The 16,513-nt window shown below is 48.6% G+C and overlaps 1 protein-coding gene across 1 annotated transcript in view; it reads left to right on the plus strand.

Moving 5' to 3' along the window:
* The window catches only part of LOC149468033 (protein Aster-C-like), a 41,942-nt gene extending 26,364 nt beyond the window's left edge, over positions 1–15,578 (plus strand). Inside the window, exons 6-10 of the mRNA XM_089670754.1 lie at positions 35–211; positions 3,440–3,497; positions 6,058–6,168; positions 7,553–7,655; positions 11,094–15,578. Of these exons, the coding sequence (XP_089526880.1) occupies positions 35–211; positions 3,440–3,497; positions 6,058–6,168; positions 7,553–7,655; positions 11,094–11,174 (530 nt within the window). The 3' untranslated portion in view covers positions 11,175–15,578. The remainder of the gene's footprint in view (positions 1–34; positions 212–3,439; positions 3,498–6,057; positions 6,169–7,552; positions 7,656–11,093) is intronic.
* The last annotated feature ends 935 nt before the right edge of the window (positions 15,579–16,513 follow it).

Genomic DNA, 16,513 nt, shown 5'->3' on the forward strand with positions numbered 1-16,513 from the left:
CTGTCTTTAACAATCGTTTCTTGCGGTGTCACAGAATTGGATCTGCTGGCGGAGGAGACTCCGGGAAGCCAATTGCAGGACAGCAGCAAAGCCAGCAGCATCAGGCGGAGGAGACGGACACACAGCCGCAGTCACACAGACCACCTAACTAAACACAGTTCACAGCATGACTCCGGGGAGGCGGGGCTCGACACCCCGCAGGAAATTTCAGGTACACTCTTTATACATTGTATATACTTAAGATGCCCAATAAAGGTGTAGTACTACTAGTCTCAGCAGGCTGACCTCTACAAATCAAAAAGAATATATACGAGCGCATCTATGGACTAGCAGCTGAACATTAGGTACCATACACCCTCAAAACAATATAAATCAAAAGATGCAGCGCTTTAGAACTAGAACGTAATATTGAATGAATCAAAACAATGAGTCAATATTAAATAACTGAACAAATGCAACAGTTCATATAATAGGTGACTTTAGTGCTCTCCTCTATTTCGTATCCTCCTGATGATCAGGCGTTGTGAAAAATAGTGCTGAAGAAGTGCACACTCACCAGAACGCACAGGTATATGAGCGTTTTTCAATATAGATTCCCCTTAGAATCATCAGCTGGACAGGATGTGATAGTATGACAGCCTCCTTCCAGAGCTCCTAGATATTCCTGTGTAGTCCCTTGATAGGTGACCTGCAGACTTCTCCTTAAGGCTTGTATGCGTTTCTTACCCCGCAGAGAGATGAGTGACTAAATTGAATACTCCCCAAGGGAGTCAAAACAAAACGTATCCATAGTGTAGTAGGTCATATAAAAAGAATTTATTAAAATCTCAGCAATCCGTGTACACGGCAGTGTATAAACAATGTGGACTGACCGTCCACTCGTGGCAAATCCCCCCAGACGACGTGCGTGTGCACGAAACGCGTAGGAGGAGCCAGGAACGCCGTGACGTCACACCGCCGGAGCATCGTGGAGCTCCGGCGGCCATCTTTACCATTGGACGGTCAGTCCACATTGTTTATACACTGCCGTGTACACGGATTGCTGAGATTTTAATAAATTCTTTTTATATGACCTACTACACTATGGATACGTTTTTTGTTTTGACTCCCTTGGGGAGTATTCAATTTAGTCACTCATCTCTCTGCGGGGTAAGAAACGCATACAAGCCTTAAGGAGAAGTCTGCAGGTCACCTATCAAGGGACTACACAGGAATATCTAGGAGCTCTGGAAGGAGGCTGTCATACTATCACATCCTGTCCAGCTGATGATTCTAAGGGGAATCTATATTGAAAAACGCTCATATACCTGTGCGTTCTGGTGAGTGTGCACTTCTTCAGCACTATTTTTCACAACGCCTGATCATCAGGAGGATACGAAATAGAGGAGAGCACTAAAGTCACCTATTATATGAACTGTTGCATTTGTTCAGTTATTTAATATTGACTCATTGTTTTGATTCATTCAATATTACGTTCTAGTTCTAAAGCGCTGCATCTTTTGATTTATATTGACCTCTACAAATGCCTCAGTCGGAGGCGTCCCTAGGGTTGGTGTCACCCGGTGCGGTAACACTTGGTGACACCCCCTCCGACGATCCCCGCAGGATGGATCAGAGTCCGATCCATTATGCTCAATCCGCAGATCCGATCCATCCTGCGGGGATCATCGACTTTCTTTACAACTTCCCTTTTCTTAGAGCGGATTCGGTGTTGCCCTGTATAGGTTGCATGCCGATGATCCCCGCAGGATGGTTCGGATCTGAGGATTGAGCATAATGGATCAGAGTCTGATCCATTATGCTCCCCAATCTGCAGATCCCATCCATCCTGCGGAGATCGTCGGCTTGCTTTACAACTTACCTTTTCGTGGAGCGGGTCCGGTGTCGCCCCGTATAAGTTGCATGCCGATGATCTCCGCAGGATGGATGGGATCTGCGGATTGGGGAGCATAATGGATCGGACTCTGATCCATTATGCTCAATCCGCAGATCCGATCCATCCTGCGGAGATCGTTGACTTGCTTTACAACTTACTTTTTTTGTGGAGCGGGTCCAGTGTCACCCCATGCAGTCGGTGTCACCTGGTGCCAGCCGCACCACCTGCACCTGCCTCGGGACGCCACTGGCCCCAGTACTTACTCTCCTGGGCCCATCCCCTCTCAGGGCAGAATCTTCAATGTATGGTGGGGTGAATAGGTTCGGTGTCAGTCACTTTAGTCTTTAAGTAGATTTATTGCTGAATTTAATGTAATCTCCAAACACGGAAAGGTTTCTTCACAGTAAGAGCTGTGAAAATGTGGGATGGACTCCCTCAAGAGTTGGTTCTAGCCAGCTCAATGGATTGCTTTAAAAAAGGCCTGGATTCTTTCTAATGCAGGCCATACATTGTTCGAATTCCGAACAATTTTTCATCCGAAAATCGAAAACGTCGTTTGCTCGGTAATCCGATGGCGCCATCATTGATATCGAAAATTGGCCGACCGAGTCATAAAGTTCACCCCATATACCAGGCGAAACTTCTGTTCCTTCCAGGTCACGGCTCATGGCGCATATTCTTTTCGGAAAAATGATCGTACGATTTGACCATCATTGAGTCAAAAATCGGTTGTTTTTCATGAATTTTCCAACGTGCCCAATCACCAAAAAGGGGAGGAACCACGAAAATCGGGCGGTGTCATTGACCCCACTAACAGAGTGAAAATCGTCCGATTATTCTTAGGTCTGATTTTCAGACGAAGAATCGATCGAATTGCAACCCATGTATGGCCGGCCTTAGATACACAGAATATAACTGGATCAGGGGCGGACTGACCATTAGAGCACTCGGGCACTGCCCAAGGGCCCAGGGTCAGTAAGGGGCCCCATGAAATGCCCCTGGTACCTTTTTTTTTTTTTTTTTTTTTTTTTTATAGGCTTTTTTGGGTGTGCTTTGAGTGTAGTCAAGGACACAGGGGCCCCATGATCCCCTATTGCCCAGGGGCCCCATGAGTTGTCAGTCCTCCCCTGAACTGGATATAACATTTATAGATATAGTTGATCCAGGGAATATCCGATTGCCTCTCGGGGGATCAGGAGGGATTTTTTTCCCAGCAGGAGCAAATTGGATCGTGCTTTGCTGGGTTTTTTTCCTTCCTCTGGATCAACTGTGGGTGTAGGATTATAACTTTTTTTTTTTTATGGTTGAACTGGATGGACTTTTGTTTTTTTTTTCAGCCAGACTAACTATGTAACTATGCAACTTCTCAAGGAAGGGGGGTTGGGGATACAGGATACCCCAAAAATATTGCAGTAAATCTGTCTCACACAGGCTGATGGATGGACAGCGCAGAGGCTTAGGGGTTGACACTTCTAGGCACCAGGGTCATGAAGGGTGTGGATTGAGTTTATAAAGCTGTGTTTTGTGTATTTATTATTTTTTTTATGTATTTATCACTTGCAGGCAAAAGAAAAGATGGTATCCGAAGAAATACCATAGTCATCATTGTCATGAGTGTTTTGTGAGTATCGGAGCTGTCCTGGGACAAGTGGGGAGAAATCCTCTAGTTCGTTGTGGAGTCAATGGGCCCCTGTTGTCTATAAGCTGTTCCAGAGGTCACATAGAAAAAGGCTATCTAGTTCTCTCATCAGTTTATTTTTTATTTATTACAAGTACTTTATATAGCGCCGCCACTTTACATGTGTGTAGATATGCACTATATTGCCAAAAGTATTGGTCGGCCGGCCTTTCCACACACATGAACTTTAATGGCCCCCCAGTCTTAGTCCGTAGGGTTCAATATTGAGTTGGCCCCGCCCTTTGCAGCTATAACAGCTTCAACTCTCCTGGGAAGGCCGTCCACAAGGTTTAGGAGGGTGTCTATGGGAAGGTTGGACCATTCTTCCAGAAGCACATTTGTCAGGTCAGGCACTGATGTCGGGGGAGGAGGCCTGGCTCGCTATCTCCGCTCTAATTCATCCCAAAGGTGTTCTATGGGGTTGAGGTCAGGACTCTGTGCAGGACAGTCAAGTTCCTCCACCCCAAACTGGCTCCTCCATGTCTTTATGGACCTTGCTTTGTGCACTGGTGGGCAGTCATGTTGGAACCGGAAGGTCATTCCCAAATTGTTCCCTCAAAGTTGGGAGCATGAAATTGTCCAAAATGTCTTGGCATGCTGACGCCTTAAGAGTTCCCTTCACTGGAACTAGGGGGCCAAGTCCAGCCCCTAAAAAAACAACCCCACACCATAATTCCCCCCCTCCACCAAACTTTACAGTTGGCACAATGCAGTCAGGCAAATACCGTTCTCCTGGCAACCGCCAAACACAGACACGTCCATCAGATTACCAGACAGAAGCGTGATTGGTCACTCCAGAGAATATGTCTCCATTGCTCTAGAGTCCAGTGGAGGTGTAATTTACACCATGGCATCCGACGCTTTGCATTGCACTTGGTGATGGAAGGCTTGGATGCAGCTGCTCGGCCATGGAAACCCATTCCATGAAGCTCTCTACACACTGTTGTTGGGCTCATCTGAAGGCCACACCAAGTTTGGAGGTCTTTAGCTATTGACTCTGCAGACAGTTGGTGACTTCTGCACACTGTGCGCTTCAGCATGCGCTGACCCCGCCCTGTCATGTGACGTGGCCTACCACTTGGTGGCTGAGTGGCTGTTGTTCCCAGTTGCTTCCACTTTGTTATAATCCCACTAACAGTTGAGCGTGGAATATTTAGTAGCCAGGAAATGTCACGGATGGACTTATTGCCCAGGTGGCCACCTATCACGGGACCACGCTTGGAGTCACTGAGCTCCTGAGAGCGACCCATTCTTTCACCAATGTTTGTAGAAGCCGTCTGCATGCCTAGGGGCTTGATTGTATACACCTGTGTCCATGGAGGGGATTGGAACACCTGAATCACATGATTGGGAGGGGATTGGAACACCTGAATCACATGATTGGGAGGGGATTGGAACACCTGAATCACATGATTTGGAAGGCTGGCCCAAGACTTTTTTTGGCAATATAGTGTATACTGTACATTCACATCAGTCCCTAACCCTCGAGGGGCATCCAATCTAAGGTCCCTAACTCACATTCATACATACACATACTAGGGCCAATTTAGACAGGAGCCAATTAACCTACCAGCATGTTTTTGGAGTGTGGGAGGAAGCCAGAGTACCCGGAGGAAACCCACACAGGCACAGGGAGAACATGCACACTCCAGGCAGGTGGTGCCATGGTTGAGATTCGAACCAATGATCCTAGTGCTGCAATGCGGAAGTGCTAACTGCTTAGCCATGCAAAAGAGTCCACCAAAAAGAGATGACTATGGTTGCAGTGATTTCCTCAATATGCCTTATGACTGTTACACCTCCTGGCATATGTACAAGTCATTCTGCTTGACGCTTGTACAGAAAGTCAGAAACGCACAAACGTGAACACCCTAATGCGTCATTTAGCGCTCCACCTTTTTGTATTGCTTATGCGTCACTGCTTTGCCAAAAATAATGCCAGCGTGTGGACATCCCATTGGATGCAGCCTCCATACATAACCTTTATTGAGCGATGACAAAATACTTGAGTGACAGCTGTGACTCTGCTGGGGCTGCTGACATCACATCCAAGATGGCGGCACCCCGCAGTTGTCACTGGGGCTTTTGGAAGGCTTTTACAGTTACATAACATACATGTTCAATGCAGGTAACGTTTTATAGGAAGATTTTTGTTGAAATGAATGGTCTCTTGAAGGTGTCCTAAAGAGACCCTGTCACGCTACCCATTTAGGACACCCAGCAGCGCTGGAGCCCTCAATAATGAAATGGGGCACACAGGGTAGAGGTGACACATGACCTCACTTATGTGACAGTATTCATGCCTGAGTGGCCAATCACGTTGTCAGGTAGGAGTGGGGGGGACTGTGAGGTCATCTACCAGTTTATTTGTACAGTCAGTCCAGTGTGGCTCTCTGCGGAGTTGCCCTTCGAGTTCCCATAGACAAGCCCAGTACTGGTCCTATGATCTGTGTATCCTGTGAACATAATGTAATTCTGCTGTCTTCCCCCCCCCTTCCCCCAGCCTGGTCTTGCTCGTCATACTCAACATTACACTGTTCCTCAAGCTGTCAAAGATCGAACATGCCGCACAGAACTTCTACCATGTTCACGTCCAGCAGGATAAATCCGCCAGGTAGGACGAGTTTTATGGTCACCTTATGTGTTCACAGATACCACAATGCTGTGCAGAGAACTCTGAGCCCATCACATCAGTCTCTGCACCAGAGGAGCTTACACTCTAATGTCCCCTCCCCCACAGTCACATCAGTCTCTGCACCAGAGGAGCTTACACTCTAATGTCCCCTCCCCCACAGTCACATCAATCTCTGCACCAGAGGAGCTTACACTCTAATGTCCCCTCATCCCACAGTCACATCAGTCTCTGCACCAGAGGAGCTTACACTCTAATGTCCCCTCCCCCACAGTCACATCAGTCTCTGCACCAGAGGAGCTTACACTCTAATGTCCCCTCCCCCACAGTCACATCAGTCTCTGCACCAGAGGAGCTAACACTCTAATGCTCCCTCCCCCACAGTCACATCAGTCTCTGCACCAGAGGAGCTTACATTCTAATGTCCCCTCCCCCACAGTCACATCAGTCTCTGCACCAGAGGAGCTTACACTCTAATGTCCCCTCCCCCACAGTCACATCAGCCTCTGTACCAGAGGAGCTTACACTCTAATGTCCCCTCCCCCACAGTCCCATCAGTCTCTGCACCAGAGGAGCTTACACTCTAATGTCCCCTCCCCCGCAGTCCCATCAGTCTCTGTACCAGAGGAGCTTACACTCTAATGTCCCCTCCCCCACAGTCACATCAGCCTCTGTACCAGAGGAGCTTACACTCTAATGTCCCCTCCCCCACAGTCACATCAGTCTCTGCACCAGAGGAGCTTACACTCTAATGTCCCCTCCCCCACAGTCACATCAGTCTCTGCACCAGAGGAGCTTACACTCTAATGTCCCCTCCCCCACAGTCACATCAGTCTCTGCACCAGAGGAGCTAACACTCTAATGTCCCCCCCCCCCCACAGTCACATCAGTCTCTGCACCAGAGGAGCTTACACTCTAATGTATATTATAATACATTATATAGCTCTGACATATACCGCAGCGCTGTACAGAGAACACTGAGCCAATCACATCAGTCTCTGTACCAGAAGAGCTTACACTCTAATGTGTGTGTCCCCCCCCCCGTCACATCATTCTCTGCATCAGAAGGGATTCCCGTGTCCTATGGGGACTGTCCTCTGGGTTTCCTGGTGAGATCTGGATGACGCATGTCCAGCATTTTGGCTGTAGAAGCCGTCAGTCTAGTTACTTGTCAGTTAACTCAACAATACATTTTGGGGTTCTGGGGGGGGGGGGGAGGGGAGAACACACAATTTGGGTGCCTTGGAGGCACTGTATCGTTATAATACCCCAAACCTCGCTTCCATATAGACTGGGTGTGTTGCAGGATTGTCGCCCTTTAACCCATTTGTATTGGAAAGTTCACGGATTGTCGGGATATTTGCAGGTTACACTCCGGCACTGTCGGGCGAGGAGACGAGTCTCAGAATAACCATCTTGGACCCGGACTGAGGGGCATCCTACAGGACTCCATTAGCACACTTGAACAGGTAATCTTGGGGGGGCAATTTACAGACTGGCTGCACCCTACAACTCTACCATCCTGGGTGGGGTGAAGAACATAAAGCGCTGAACGTAAGGCAGGTATCAATGCAGACAATAACGCAGCTCTGTACATTAACTGCATGTTTTCATACAAGCGGCGTACATACCTAGATTTAACATCAGACCCCTGCAGTCCCTCTACAGCAGAGCTTAGACTGTGAGAGGGAGAAGCAGCAAAAGGAGGTAACCAGTTGTGGTGCAGTGCTCATGTGTTAAGCAGCATGCTGATAGGAGGAGAGAGCAGAGGATGAGTTCACCAGTCTGCTGTTTCTCCTTTCATTGTCCACTCAGAGGCTGGGGGGGGGGGGTTAAGACCTGTGTATTAATTGCAGCAGAGAAAAACCAGGTCTATGGGTCTGTGCTGTGTGGCAGAGCTGTGTTAATCTCTGGACCGCATGGACAGAAATACTAATCCTTTGGCAGGTAAAATGGCTCTCGTATATGTATTTCACCTTCTACATTTAGGTCAGCTTTAAACATGATACTTCCAAAATACACTAAAGCCATTGTTGCTGAATAAACAGAGAACCCCCCCCCCCCCCCCACCACCCCCACCCTTTTCACTGAGGAGTACAATTAAGCTGAAGTTTAATCTTCTTAAATTTTGTCCTCCATCCTCTACAGTGAGGAACAGAAGTATTTGAACCCCCTGCGATTCTGCAAGTTCTCCCACTTCTCCATCATGGAGGGTCTGACATTCACATTGCAGGGGATTCCCACTCTGAGGACAGAATTCTGGAGATCACATTGTACGATATATAAAGAATGTATTTGTCTTGCACGGCTGAACAGGAGTATTTGAACCCCTGAGAAGATCCGTGTTAATATTTGGTACAGAAGCCTTTGTTTGCAATTACAGAGGTCAGACGTTTCCTGTAGTTCTTGGCCAGGTTTGCACTGCAACAGGGATTTTGGCCGACTCCTCCACACCGATCTCCTCTAGATCTGTCAGGTTTCGGGGCTGTCGCTGAGCAACACGGAGTTTCAGCTCCCTCCAAAGATGTTCTATTGGATTTAGGTGTGGAGACTGGCTAGGCCACTCCAGAACCTTCATATGCTTCTTATGGAGCCACTCCTTGGTTCTCCTGGCTGTGTGCTTCGGGTCGTTGTCATGTTGGAAGACCCAGCCACGACCCATCTTCAATGCTCTGACTGAGGGAAGGAGATTGTTGCTCAAAATCTCACAATAAATGGCCCCATTCATCCTCTCCTTAATACAGTGCAGTCGTCCTGTCCCCTTCGCAGAAAAGCACCCCCAAAGCATGATGTTACCACCCCCATGCTTCACAGTAGGGATGGCGTTCTTGGGATGCAACTCATCCTTCTTTTTCCTCCAAACACGACAAGTGAAGTTTAGACCAAAAAGTTCTCCTTTGGTCTCATCTGACCAAATGACTTTCTCCCATGTCTCCTCTGACCACATGACTTTCTCCCATGCCTCCTCTGGATCATCCAGATGGTCATTGGCAACCTACAGACGGGCCTGGACATGTGATGACTTCCATGCAATGCATGATTGGAAACCATGACGGCGTAGTGTTCTACCGACAGTGACCTGTGAAACTGTGGTCCCAGCTCTCTTCATGTTATTGAGCAGCTCCTCCCTTGTAGTTCTGGGCTGATTCCTCACCTTTCTCATCAGTGATACCCCACGAGGGGACATCTTGCATGGAGCCCCAGTCCGAGGGAGACTGACAGTCGTCTTTAGCCTCTTCCATTTTCTAACAATTGCTCCAACAGTTGATCTATTTTCACCAAGCTGCTTGGCAATTGCCCCGTAGCCCTTTCCAGCCCTGTGGAGGTCCACAATTTTGTCTCTGGTGTCTTTTGACAGCTCTTTGGTCTTGCCCATGGTAGTAGTTGGCGTCTGACTGACTGTGGGGTGGACAGGTGTCTTTATAGAGCTCAGACAGGTGCTACTAAGTTAGATGAATGAGTGGAGTAGAGGTGGACTTTTTAAAGGTGCAGTAACAGGTCTTTGAGAGCCAGAATTCTTGCTGTTTCTTAGGTGTTCAAATACTTCTGTTCAGCCGTGCGAGACAAATACATTCTTTACAAATCATACAATGTGATCTCCTGAATTGTGTTTTTTTAATTCTCTCTCAGAAATCATGGAGGGGTCTGAAATTCACATTGTAGATGCATTCCCACTCTAAGTGGGAGAACTTGCAAAATCACAGGGTGTTCAAATACTTCTGTTTCTCACTGTATCTTATATTACACAAAGTGAGATCATCAGGGAGTCTCTGTGCTTCTCTATGCAATGCAGGCAGATTATAGTGGGTGGGAGGGGCTAGCAGGGGAATGCTGTACATGGCTTCCTGAGAACATCACAGGACTCTGCCTCTGTACTCCTCTAAAGAGCTCTCAGTCCTGATGTAAGCAGTAGGGTGGCTCTTGAGGGGGAGTTGCACAAATCTCAAAATGCCTTGGTTGGTGGGTGTCAGTGTGGAGGAGTGGGAGTTCCTAGGCAGGCTGTATTTGTATGCAGATCACCCTGAGTAACGCCTGTATGTGATGCTGAGCCTCCGTGATTGAAACAACTGAAATCCAATGAATAAAAGGGGCGGGCCAAGGACCGTCGGGCTGACCTTCAGACACTAATCTGTTCCCTTATTGCCCTGTTATAGTTGTGATTTCTACTGTTTCCTGTAGCATGTTCAGTCTCTGACCGTCTCCTGTACCATGTCTGCAGTCTCTGACCGTCTCCTGTACCATGTCTGCAGTCTCTGACCGTCTCCTGTACCATGTCTGCAGTCTCTGACCGTCTCCTGTACCATGTCTGCAGTCTCTGACCATCTCCTGTATCATATCTGCAGTCTCTGACCATCTCCTGTACCATGTCTGCAGTCTCTGACCATCTCCTGTATCATATCTGCAGTCTCTGACCATCTCCTGTACTATGTCTGCAGTCTCTGACCATCTCCTGTACCATGTCTGCAGTCTCTGACCATCTCCTGTACCATGTCTGCAGTCTCTGACCATCTCCTGTACCATGTCTGCCCTCTCTGACCATCTCCTGTACCATGTCTGCAGTCTCTGACCATCTCCTGTATCATGTCTGCAGTCTCTGACCATCTCCTGTATCATGTCTGCAGTCTCTGACCATCTCCTGTATCATGTCTGCAGTCTCTGACCATCTCCTGTATCATGTCTGCAGTCTCTGACCATCTCCTGTACCATGTCTGCAGTCTCTGACCATTTCTCGTACCATGTCTGTAGTCTCTGATAATGAATATTCGCTAAATTTTATGTGTGGCCCTTTGGCGATTTCCAAAAAAGTTCACCGCCACTGGGCTGGACGTCGTCTGGCTGAGAAATGAGAACTTTAGAACGGCTGTAGTTTCAGGTAAATTCATCAACTTCTCTGTTTTCTCTTCCAGCTAAAAAATTCCCTCCTCCTCCTCCAGAAGAGCTTCGACCTCATGAACAAGACAAAAGGTGAAGGGGATTCTGGGAGTTAGCCGGGACCGCCATCCGTAGGACGAGCCGGCCTTTTCAGGAGTGATGGCGGCAGTCTGACACCCTCCTCCTGACAGCGGCAGTCTGACACCCTCCTCCTGACAGCGGCAGTCTGACACCCTCCTCCTGACAGCGGCAGTCTGACACCCTCCTCCTGACAGCGGCAGTTGGCGGAATACATCCAGGATCATTTCTAACTCCTCCGGCGGAGCACAATGTCCGGACTTTACAGCGAGGCGGTCCGTTTTCCATGAAGCTGCTAGAAGAGTGCGTGTGTCTTGGCGTGTGTCTCAGCATGTGCCGACGTGTGTCTCAGCGTGTCTTGGCGTGTCTTGGCGTGTGCCGGCGTGGATTTCCAGCCCTCCGTTTGATGTAAAATGACTTTTTGTAGGAAGAGTTTTCATTATGCCCAACGTCTGAAGTGAAGACCAACCTGGAAAACAATGTTACAATTTTCCAACCCCCCCCCACCCCCCGTCCCGTAACCTGAAAATGTTCCGGCTCCGTGTCTTAGTTGCCTGGGGGGTGGGGTCTGTGTGAAGCCAGGGCTTCTGATTGGCTGCCTGTGCGTAGCCAACACAAGAGTTGATGGCAGCAACAAATAGTAAGAATTGGCAGAGATGGTGACGGCCCGTTTAGACTACTGCGTTGCGTTGTAACACACAATACATGCATTGTGGAGTAATTCATTCTCAATGGCAGCACAGCGCACTAAGGCGGCTCGACTGCATTATAAAATTTAGCTCATGATCGATTTTTGGGATGTTTGGGCCTTCTGGAAGCCCATTCATTTCAACGCACGTTGACGCGCAACTTGGCACGCGCATTAGCGCGACGCAGTAGTCTAGATGGGACCTAATGTTTAGGTTTTCCGCATGCGCGGGGGGAGGGGGAAGGATAAAAGATGGATCGTTTTTACGTTTTGGATCTGGGGTACGCATCGGAGATTCGGCCACACACGGCAGCGTTTTCCAGATCATTTCACCCACTGTCAGCCAGATGTTGATCATTTATTACAATCATGCGTTATTGGAAGAATGAAGGAAACTTCCCGTGATCTCCTTAACCCGTTCCCGCCCAACCTCGGCATCTCCTTTAATAGGGTCTGCGGGGTGGTGGGAAGGATTGGTGGTCACGTGACTGCTGTGATTGGCTGTCACAGTGGTCACGTGATCATAAGCTGGTCCTGCCGGCTACGAACGGTTGGTGGGAACCCAGCGTTGTGTTTGGTCCCTCTCGAACCCTGGAACATGGCCTGCCTGGTGACGCATACTTGCAGTGCATTGGCCCACCCTTTCGCTGCTACATGTGGTGGCAACAATTTAAAGCCTCACTCCAGCTTTTAATCGTTCGTTTGGGCCAGCTTGGCTAGCAACTTAAATGGTTCATTCGGGCCAAGTTAGCCCAAACAAAGCATGTCCTTTACTACTGCATGCTCCCGCTGTCAGCACTGTGTATATCATCGGCTACAATATCACAGCGCTGTGTTGCGGCAGTAGGTCGGGGACTTCTCATCTGCTGCCGAAACAAAATCAAGACGGGCTGAGTGCGGCAAGTTGTGTATTTTTATGAATGAACACAAGGGTTCCTCTGATTGGCTGAAGTGGAGAGGCAGGCGGATGACGTAAGATCCCCACCTTGGCCAATCAGAAGAAGACATATATTCATTGTAAAAATACACAGCTTGCAGCGCTCAGCCCAACTTTTAGTTCCCAGCAGAAGACAGGAAGTCCCTGTACCCCTTCCAGAACACGGCGCTGTATACTATGGCTCGGGGGTCTCTATACTCTCTAAACAAAGGGACAGTTTACTGTTTCTCAGGCTTTAGGGGGGCTGGACTGTGGCCAGTGGAAGAAAACAATACCCCATCAATGGTATCTGTGGAAGGAATGGTGCCCCCCTCATCGGTGGCAGTTTGAGGAATAGTGTCCCATCATTGGTGTCAGTTAGAGGAATAGTGCCCCATGAATTGTATCAGTAGAAGGAATGGTGCCCACATCATTGGTGTCAGTGGGAGGAAAGATGCCCCCATCATTGGTGTCAGTGGGAGGAATAGTGCCTTATTAATGGTATCAGTGGAAGGAAAGATGCCCCCATCATTGGTGGCAGTTGGAGGATTAGTGTCCCATCATTGGTGGCAGTTGGAGGAATAATGTCCCATCATTGGTGTCAGTGGGAGGAATAGTGCTTTATCAATGGTATCAGTAGAAGGAATGGTGTCCCCATCATTGGTGGCAGTTGGAGGAATAGTGTCCCATCATTGGTGTCAGTGGAATAATGCCCCATCAATGGTATCAGTAGAAGGAATGGTGCCCCCATCATTGGTGGCAGTTGGAGGAATAGTGCCCCATCATTGGTGTCAGTGGAAGGAATAGTGCTTTATCAATGGTATCAGTTGAAGGAATGATGCCCCCATCATTGGTAGCAGTTGGAGGAATCATCATTGGTGTCAGTGGAATAGTGCCCCATCAATGGTTTCATTTAAGGAATGGTGCCCCCATCATTGGTGTCAGTGGGAGGAATAGTGCCCCATCATTGATATCAGTGGGAGGAATAGTGCCCCATCATTGGTGTCAGTGAGAGGAATAGTGTCCCATCATTGGTATCAGTGGGAGGAATAGTGTCCCATCATTGGTGGCAGTTGGAGGAATAGTGTCCCATCATTGGTGTCAGTGGAATAGTGCCCCATCATTGGTATCAGTGGGAGGAATAGTGCCCCATCATTGGTGGTAGTTGGAGGAATAGTGTCCCATCATTGGTGTCAGTGGAAAAGTGCCCCATCAATGGTATCAGTAGAAGGAATGGTGTCCCATCATTGGTGTCAGTGGAATAGTGCCCCATCATTGGTGTCAGTGGGGGGAATAGTGCCCCATCAATGGTATCAGTAGAAGGAATGGTGCCCCATCATTGGTGTCCGTGGGAGGAATAGTGTCCCAAGAGCCAGATAAAGGGCTGCAACTGCCCCAGGGCCCCAGGTTGGAGACCACTGCTGTAGCTGATGCTACATACAGTTTATACAGCGCAGACAGGAGGAGCATGTATTAGTAAAGTAAATGATTCATATGGGCCAGCTTGGCCAGAACAAAGTGATGGCAAACCTGGAGTTAGGCTCCAAACAGTAGCCAGAGGTGTATAGGTTGGGGGAATGATAGGTGGTGGGCCCTGTGCTGTGCCACCACATATATGTACACCACTGAAATTGCTGTGGACACCCTCGGTTGTGCCCCCCCCCCCCCCCCAAGCATTGTGACTGCACTGTCACCGTTTACAGGCAAGAGCCAACAGAACAGACCAATCAATGTGATGGCCAATCACTGTGGTCACATCATGAGGAAGCCCAGAAAAGGCCTCCAGCATGAAGATCCTCTTAAGGGTTTAGGAAAGTTGACCGTAAGGCAAACGTTGATCAGTTTTTTGGATTTAAATAAAGAATAGCAATTGGTCGAACCAGAAACCCAATCAAGCTGCCGTAGAGAAAACGATGGAAAACCTCATCGAACTTGGGTTCAAATGATCAGATTTCCATGTGTGTGGGCTGGCTGTACTCATCAACCACCAGGGAGCCACAAGCTGGTGAAGACTTGTCCTCCGCCACGGCAAACCACCACCTCCTGATTCTAATCATGTCTAGATGAACAAAATTTTAGTGGAAATAGAAAACAATGCTTCCAGGGGACACCATGGTGGTCTTGGTTACAAAGCATGGGGTCATTACCCAAAACTGGAGAAATAAAGTACGGGTGACGGGTTCCTCGATGATTTCACTTATGGGTGAACTATTGTGGCACTTGGGAGCTCTCAGGGACAGGCCACCAGTGTCTTTAGCTCCACTCTGTGCCCGTTTACAAAGCAAAGGAGTCTCACTTCTCCAGCAGAATTCATTGTAAAATGGGATGGTGAGAGCGCTGACCCCTTGTTATGACCTTCAGCTGATCTCCTCCCGAATTTGAAGATGGTTTAGATGAAAACCAATGGAGGAATGCTGGGCGTGTTATTACTGACTTCCTTCTGAAAATACTTCTTCCCTGGCTGTCTCTGGCTTTACTATTTTTCAAGTCGCTGAGCATGTGAATGTTCTAACTCAGGTCAGTGACTTGGACGTATTGAAGCCAAAGGATGGGAATGACCGATGTTCAGAAGGAACGGTCCACTTTAAGAGGGGTTCCCCTTGCTGCTAAAATCTCAGATTTTCTCCAGACTGGCGGAGCTCATAGTGTACACCCCCCCCTCCCCCTCCCCGGTCATCTCTCAACCGCCTGGCAGGTAAATGGGACTCCGCAAGAGTTTGTGAATAGTCTCAGGGTTTGCACACTGTTACAATGTACTGTCTGTCCTCCTCCTCTATGTATAGAAGGGATTTTTAACTAGTGATCTTGATATTTAAATTAAAGGATGTATTTTCTGTATTGTGAAGCATCTCGTCCATTATTTCCCCACACACTTCCATAATACACTATACTGCCAAAAGTATCGGGCCGCCGGCCTTTCCACACACGACCTTTAATGGCCCCCCAGTCTTAGTCCGTAGGGTTCAATATTGAGTTGGCCCCGCCCTTTCCACGCACATGACCTTTATTGGCCCCCCAGTCTTAGTCCGTAGGGTTCAATATTGAGTTGGCCCCGCCCTTTCCACGCACATGACCTTTATTGGCCCCCCAGTCTTAGTCCGTAGGGTTCAATATTGAGTTGGCCCCGCCCTTTCCACGCACATGACCTTTATTGGCCCCCCAGTCTTAGTCCGTAGGGTTCAATATTGAGTTGGCCCCGCCCTTTCCACGCACATGACCTTTATTGGCCCCCCAGTCTTAGTCCGTAGGGTTCAATATTGAGTTGGCCCCGCCCTTTCCACACACATGACCTTTATTGGCCCCCCAGTCTTAGTCCGTAGGGTTCAATATTGAGTTGGCCCCGCCCTTTCCACACACATGACCTTTATTGGCCCCCCAGTCTTAGTCCGTAGGGTTCAATATTGAGTTGGCCCCGCCCTTTACAGCTATAACAGCTTCAACTCCTCTGGGAAGGCCGTCCACAAGGTTTAGGAGGGTGTCTATGGGAAGGTTGGACCATTCTTCCAGAAGCACATTTGTCAGGTCAGGCACTGATGTCGGGGGAGGAGGCCTGGCTCGCAGTCTCCGCTCTAATTCATCCCAAAGGTGTTCTATGGGGTTGAGGTCAGGACTCTGTGCAGGACAGTCAAGTTCCTCCACCCCAAACTGGCTCCTCCATGTCTTTATGGACCTTGCTTTGTGCACTGGTGGGCAGTCATGTTAGAACAGGAAGGGGCCATCCCCAAACTCCTCCCACAAAGTTGGGAGCATGAAATTGTCCAAAATGTCTTGGT

This window comes from Staurois parvus, unplaced genomic scaffold (genome assembly GCF_062004578.1).
Source record: "Staurois parvus isolate SC_StPar_1 unplaced genomic scaffold, SC_StPar_1.0 ptg000095l, whole genome shotgun sequence".
Classification (NCBI taxonomy): Eukaryota; Metazoa; Chordata; class Amphibia; order Anura; family Ranidae; genus Staurois; species Staurois parvus.